At 51.5% G+C, this 7,471-nt stretch overlaps 1 protein-coding gene and 1 pseudogene across 1 annotated transcript in view; both read right to left on the bottom strand.

Moving 5' to 3' along the window:
- SERPINF1 (serpin family F member 1) overlaps positions 1-5,775 on the bottom strand; it is a 13,448-nt gene extending 7,673 nt beyond the window's left edge. Inside the window, exons 1-2 of the mRNA XM_006167553.3 lie at positions 5,610-5,775; positions 27-118 (exon numbers count right to left, since the gene is read on the bottom strand). Coding sequence (XP_006167615.1) covers positions 27-110 — 84 coding nt within the window. The 5' untranslated portion in view covers positions 111-118; positions 5,610-5,775. The remainder of the gene's footprint in view (positions 1-26; positions 119-5,609) is intronic.
- Positions 5,776-7,158: 1,383 nt separating this feature from the next.
- The window catches only part of LOC102488259 (craniofacial development protein 1 pseudogene), a 7,743-nt pseudogene continuing 7,430 nt past the window's right edge, over positions 7,159-7,471 (bottom strand).

Here is a 7,471-nt window from a genome sequence, read left to right as displayed (position 1 = left end):
GCCCCTCCCCCCCCCCCCCCACTGACCTCCTCCAGGCTGCCTGCCACATTCTGGCAGCTGCTGTGCCCGAGGAGGGCTCCAGTCCAGAGGAGTAGCACAAGGGCCTTCATCCCAGGGCCTGCAAGAGAAGTAAGAGTTCCTCTCCCACCACCCTGCCCCCAAGGCTGCGCTGGGCAGGGAGCTGGGTGAACAGGGCGAGGCAGCCTCTCCAGCCTGAAAGAGGACCTCAGCTTGATGACCCTCCCCTCCAGCAATGTCCTCCCAAGCCTCCACCTGCTTTGTGACCCACAGATGCACCCCAAGTGTGTGCTTTCATCCCGTCGTCTGTGTCAGGGGCCCCGCTTCGAACCCAAGGGTCCAGAGCAGTACAGACGGAGGGGCGGGCTCCTGTGTACAGAGTGCAGTCCGGCACACAGGCACACGGAGGCTCTTCCAGGGAGACAGCCATGCCTGCCCAGCTCCTTTGATGAGATTTAGGGTATCGTCTCCTAAGATGTAGGCAGAACCAGATCTCATTGGTAGAATCACAGAATTCTAAGAATAAAAGCATCTAATCCAGTTTCTACTATCCCTCAAAAATTCTCACACTCAGACCACCCTGTGGTTTGTGGTTAAGATGGTTAGATACCCATGTGGCTGACTGCGTGGTTGAGTCCCAGACCCATTGGGTTGAAAAACACACTAGGTGCTGGGCCAACAGATGGTATGGTGGTTAAGGGCGCTAGACTCCCACATAACTGACTGCAGTTCAAGTCCCAGACCCAGTGGTTTGCTCTCACTTTCTCTCTTTCTCTTGCTCTGTCCCTCTCTGGTGAAATTGAAATAAATAACTGAATAAATAAAGTTAAATAAAATAATTCTTTAAAAATGAAAAACATACCAGGTGCATGCCCAAAACTCCAAAAGGAGGGGGAAATGGAGGAGAAGGGATTGTGGTGTGACCACTCTCCATTGGGGGAGGGGAAAGCTTTCTCACTTTCCCTCTCTTTTTCTCTGTCTTTCTCTGGGGAGCACATACCCACTGGCAAAATTTAAAAAACAAAACAAACAAACAAACAAACCTCAATCTCTTCTTTGTTTCTTCTGGCCTGAAACCTGTAGACTTGAGGCAGAGAGGGTGCAAAGATAACACCTATCTGGGAAGGCCCTAGGTGTGCACATCAGGGCTCCCCTGAACACAACTGAGTGTATGTCTGTGGTCCAGGCTGCCAAGGCTAGGGGTGGATCACAGTATAAAAACTCCATTGAAGAAACTAACAGATGGCGTAATGGTTATGTCATGGGACTCTCATGTGGCTAACTGCAGTTCAAGTCCTGGGCCCGCAGGCTTGAAACTCAAACCAGGTGCCTGTGCATGCATGCTCAAAATCTCAGGAGGAGAATGGAGAAGGGATTGAGGCATGGCCAACCTCCCTAGAGGTGATTTCTTTCAGTCTGTCTGTCTCTGTCTCTCTAGCAAGTGCATGTGCCCTCTAGCAAAAATCTCTCTTAAAATATAAAAAAAGACTCCATTGGAATGCCCCCCAAAAGAAAGAAAAAAAAGAGGGGGGGGGTCTGGCTTAGTGGTTAAGAGAACCAGATCCTACATGGCCAACCACAGTTCAAACTCTGGCTCTGCCACTGTGAGAAACATGGAAGGCACATGTGCATGCATGCCCAAATCCCAACAGGGTAGAGAGATGGAGAAGGGGCTGTGGCATGATTACACCCCACTGGGGGTGCTTTCTCCTTCCCTCTCTGGTATGCACACATGCCCTCTGGCAATTACAAATAATGTGTGTGTGTGTATGTATATATATATATATATATATATTTTAATAAGGAAGCTCATTTCTTTCTCAGACAGTTTTTTTGGGGTTTTATTGTTCGTTTTTGTTTTTTTGAGAGGTTTTTGCTATAGGGTGCATGCACTCGCTAGAAAGACAGAGAGAGAAAGAGACAGAAAGCAAGAAATCACCCCCCAGGGGGGATGGCCACACCACAATCCTTGCTCCATTCTCTCCTCAGGATATTGGACACACATCCACACGCACCTGATGTGAGTTTCAGGCCTCCGAGTCTGGGGCTCAAACCATGGTCAACCACGTGGGAGTCCAGCAACATAACTATTACGCCATCTGCTGGTCCCAAGACAGTTTTGTTTCAAGAGCTCCACCTCCCATGGCTAGGAGTGCAGGGTCTAGGGTCCAATTGTGTGTGTGTATATGTGTGTGTGTGTGAATTTAATTTTAATTTATATTGTAATTTGACCAGAGGAAGACACAAAGAGAGAGGAAAAGTGAGAAAGCAGTCCACCAGGTCCAAGACTTGAACCATGGTCTGTGATGTGAGTCCAGCACCCCAACCACCACACCACCTGCTGGCCCCCCATAGTGTGTTTTAATAGCTCTCTAACCATAAATAATGCTTACCTATAGCTGTGAGGATTACGGTCCATAGTGCCTTAGCAGCTCTTACTGCCAGAGATGGGTACACTTTCAAATGATCCTGGGCCAAAATATGCCCCCTTCAATAAGAATACCGCCCCCCACCTCTCCCCATGAAGCCACATCCACCCTCTTCCCTCAGCCCCTTCTTTTTCCTTCAGGGTAAACAACCCCAAAAACCCCATTTCTTTTTTTCAATTTTATTTTATTCATTGTCATTATCTTCTTTCTTTTCTTTTCTTTTCTTTATTTTTCTTTTTATTTATTTATTTATTTATTTTTGAAGTTGACCAGAGAGAGTCAGAGAGAAGGAAAGTGAGAATGCAGGCTGCCTGGTCTGAGACTGGAACCACAGTGGATCATGCAGGAGTCCAGCAGCCCCAACCACCGCACCACCTGCCGGCCCCTAAACAAGCCCATTTCTTAGTAAGACCACGTCATCCCCTCACCTCCCCAGCAGTGGCCTCTTTGACCAGGCTCTGGTTGGGCACTTGGACCCCAAGGAGAATGCTGAAATCTGGTCTGGTGCCCTCAGGCTGCGCTATCCCTCACCTTCCTGCATTCACCTCATCCCTGAGCTCACCCTGGATTCAGGATCCAGGGCTGGAAGAGATGAAGGCAGCTGGGGCGTTCACACGTAAGATCTTCCAAGAGGCTTCTGGTGAGAAAGTCAGACAAGGTCTTAGCAGCCAGGACTTGCTGGCTCGGGACTCCCTCAGTCCATTCTGCAACACGCACACACACACACACACACACACACACACACACACACCAGGTCTCTATCCTTTCACGCACATACACACACACACCAGGTCTCTATCCTTTCACGCACATACACACACATACCAGGTCTCTATCCTTTCATACACACACACACACACACACACAAACTACATACATAAACTTTACTGACTTCCCAGAACAAATTGGATCAGAAAGATTGGGAGAGCAGTGTGTGATTATTGACTAAAGTTCTTAAAATTAAGTCTGTTAATCCACTGGACAACATTAGCGCATGAAAATGCGGCAAAGGGAAAGCTGCCTCTGGCCGGCTCAAGGCAGCAGGCAGGAAGCAGCCAGCTTTCTTAACCCCTGAGCCCTCTGAGCCCGCTGAGTTCTGCAGACCCAGGATTCCAGGCCAGCCACTCTTCCACACGCCTGCCTCAGTGCTCAGGGAGACAACAGGAAGAGCTTTCTGCAGTCCAAGATAGAGACCTCACCACCACCCAGCTTATAATGCGCTCCACCCGCCTGCCCCACCCAGAGCTGGCAGCAGCAGCCTCTCCCTGAGCCTCAGCAGATTGCTCCATGGAGACTGAAAATTCAGGGAGATGCCTAGGAGGCAGGGGAGGAGAAAGCTGGTAGCTCCGGGTCCCTCTGGGCAGAGTTGAGAGAGGAGGGCCAGATGGGGACATCCTGGCACAGTATTTAGGGAAACTCGGTTCATAATTTGCATGCTCTTGAAGGTGGGGCCGTCTCAAATCCCTACAGTCTAAACCCAAGCCCTGGTCAGATGACTGATCCTTGCCCCGACAGGGGTAGGCTGAGGAGCGAAGACGAGGTGAGGGGACCCTGCAGGGGAAGGCACCTGAGCCCCAAGCTGGCCCAGAGCTAGACATGGGGGTACCCATGTATGAACCACATTGCTTTGAATCCCCCACCTCAAGCCCAAGGGGTGAGGGAAGTGGAGAGATTGTCGAAAGCCCCTACAAGGGTACTGAGAGGGCAGAAGTTAAGGGTTTGCATGGGAGCCCCTCGGAGGCCACGCAATGCCTGGTCCTAGGTGATCGTTCTGTGACCTGGACCAGGCAACCACTGGCTGGCCGGGGGCACAGGGACGATGGTGCCATCGTGTCCAAAGGGCAATATCAAGCCAGACTCCTGTCCTACCAGGTGGAGAGGGCATGGGGAGGAGGATACCCTCCCTGCTGGGCCAAGGTCAGCCTCACTTTCCACATTGCTCAAATCAAGGAACTAGAATTTTGTGATCTTGCCTCTGAGCTAGGAAGATCAATTCAAGCCAAAACATGTGTTTCAGATTAAACCCAGTTGTGAGACAAACACCATCCCTCCTCCTCCTCCCAGAACCACACAGCCTTCAAGCCACATGGGAGTGGACTCTAGACAGTGCAAAGAATCTACCCCCACCTCTAATCCAGGGGTGGGGGTAGATTCTGAGGGGTCCCACCTGTCTGACCCCAGCCCCAGGCAGTGTTCTTTCTGAAGTCTTAGACCCGGAGTGAGTCAGGCCAGGACACCCTCGAGTTATATCTCCCCACACCCCAACAGGACCAGCCCTGGGACTAGAATTCCCTGGCCCCCTCTCCCCTCCCTCTCCGCCTAAGGACTGACTCCCCGTGGACCAGCGCCCAACAGTGGTGGGGCTTCTGGGAAGCCTGTAACTTTTCTCTGGCTCAGATAGCTCTTGCTGTGGCTTGGCTCCGGGAGTAGAAAGGGATAGATAGGACAGTCATTCTTTTGTAGATAAGACCCCAAACCCCATGCACTGGCTGGGCTAAATAGCAATCATTGTTTCCAAGAAGCCACAACCCCATTGGCCTCCCAGCGGCTAATCTGGCCAAAGAATGGGTGGGGGCTGGAAAGACCCAGCTGTGCTCTACCCCAGCCACTCTACCCCAGCCTCAGGCACAGGCTGCTTGGTGGTGTTGGGCATTGCCTTGGAAATCAGCACCAGCGGATTTCGAGAAAGAAGCAGGGAGCCTATGGAGGAAGCCAGGCCGGGCTGCAGGAGGGCCTGCCTTCCTGACTGTCCCTGGTGGTGGCAGCTCCTGACCGGCTCGCCTGACAGCCTCTTCCCCTCAATGCCCCAGCTTCTTGGGGGTGCTGCCTCAGACCTGCCCCTGCAGCGTAGCTGTTCCCTCTCCCTCCACCACCCCCTCAGTTGTTTCCCACTCACCTCATTCAAAAGTCTTGCCAGCCTCTTCTCATTGGTGCAGTGGGGTTTGGGGATCAGTAGGTTCCCTCCCCGCCACCCCCGAGTTACCTCTGACCTCTCATCCAACCCCCCCTGCTGCCCAAGCTGCAGGGCTGCTGGCTCCCCACCACCTCTCCCTTGCACTCTCCTCTTCTCCCCGGGATGCCCCTGCCTCTCCCAGTCCCCCCAAGCCCAAGGGAACCTCTCCCGACTTCCCTGACACACAGAGCAGACAGGAGCTGTCTTACCTGAGGGCTTATTGCAGCTCCACTCCCAGCCTAGCTCCCTCTCAGCCCGCACTCTGAGGGGCTTCTGCAAGCACTGGAGGGTTATTTTTTTTTTTCTACTGCCTCCCAATCCAGCGTCCAGCAGGCTTCAGATTACAGCTACTCCTCTCTTAAAGCAACCTGCACTCAATTTGTATTCTGATTGCATCATTGTCTGGTGTTAACTTTAACTCACCACTGCCCTCCCACCCCGTCCCACACACACACACACATTTGCACACCCTCCTCCTCCACCAGGTCTTTGAGAGCCCTGGCCTTCCTGCTGCCTACTGGGACTTCCTGTAAATTGACTGACCCATTGGGCACCCCAGCCAGCCTGGGGTGGGAGATGGGGCCTAGCAAGAATATCTTACAGCTGGAGGCTGAAAGGCAAGCAGGTAGAGTGGAGAAAACACTGCCCATAGGACCAGCAGTTGGCATAATGGCTATGTCGCTGGACTCTCATGTAGTTGACTGCTGTTCGAGTCCCGGACCCGGTGGCTTAAAACTCACTCCAGGAGTATGTGCTTGTGTGCCCAAGATCCTGAGAGGAGAATGGAGGAGAAGGGATTGCAGCATGGCAATCCCCCCTGGGGGGTGATTTTTCGCTTTTTGTCTCTCTCTCTCTCTCTCTCTCTGTCTTTCTGGGGAACAATGCGCCCTCATAGAAAAACCCCTCCCAAAAAAAAAAAAAAAAAAACACTGGCCCAGTACTGGATTCTGGGTTCTTGGTCCTTGACTCTGGCACTAACTGGGATTTAAGACAAGATAACTTAGGACTCCTCCTTCCCTTGTCCGAAAAAAGAACTGGGGTGTCTGTGTGCTTTTTCAGTTCTGAAATTCTGTGACTTTTAAATATCAGAAAGGACAGTGGGGAGAAAAACCTGACCAGAGAAGTACTGAATTCGTTACTACTGAGAGGAGGCCTACTGCGTGCCTGGCACCAAGCAAGGCTCAATAGAGGTCGCTGCAAAGGATGACACTGAGACCCAACTGGCCTTGGGATGTTCAGGAATTTGCAATGTAGTTATGAAAACACAGACACAGGGAATAGTTAAAGACTATAACAAAATGGGGGACCAGCAGGTGGCGGGCTGGTTAAGGCTATGGACACTCCCACATAGCCAACCACAGTTTGAGTCCCAGACCTGGTGGCTTGCTTTCTCACTTTCCCCCTTTCTCTCTCTCTCTCTCTCTCTCTCTCTCTCTCTCTGTCTGTCTCTCTGATCAAATGAAAGTATGTGAATCAATAAATAATTCTTTTTCTTTTGAGAGAGAGAGAAGTTTTTGCTATTGGGCACGTGTGCTCACCAGAAAGACAGAGACAGAGAGACAGAAAGCGAGAAGTCACCCCCCAGGGGATGGCCACACCACAGTCCCTTCTCCTCCATTCTCCTCTCGGGATCTTGGGCATGCACACACACACGCCCGACGTGAGTTTAAGCCACCGGGTCCAGAACTCGAACCACGGTCAACTATATGGGAGTCCAGCGACATAGCCATTACGCCAACTGCTGGTCCCTGCCTTGGTAAGTTTAATTTTTCCTGTTTCTTTAGGTTTCTCTGGCTCTTCTACTTTGGCCAATGAGTTCCTTGAACTCGTCTCTTCAGTCTCCTCTCCTTTCTTAACTAGTGCTCTTGGGGACTCTTTTGATTTTAGTCGCACATCGCCGAGGAAGCTGGCCCAGAGTTCATCCTCCTCCTTTTTCCTGGCATACTCTGACCCAAGGCCTTTCTCCTGTCCTGCAGCTTCATCTTCCTCCTCATTGCTGCTTCCTTCAGACTCCTTCTTGGCATCCTCCACTTCCTCTTCTTCTAGCAAGAGACCACCTCGTTTTCCCTTC

Source organism: Tupaia chinensis, unplaced genomic scaffold (genome assembly GCF_000334495.1).
Source record: "Tupaia chinensis unplaced genomic scaffold, TupChi_1.0 Scaffold144899_1, whole genome shotgun sequence".
Classification (NCBI taxonomy): Eukaryota; Metazoa; Chordata; class Mammalia; order Scandentia; family Tupaiidae; genus Tupaia; species Tupaia belangeri.
The sequence above is the reverse complement of the archived record's forward strand: the minus strand, read 5'-3'. Positions and strand labels throughout refer to the sequence as shown.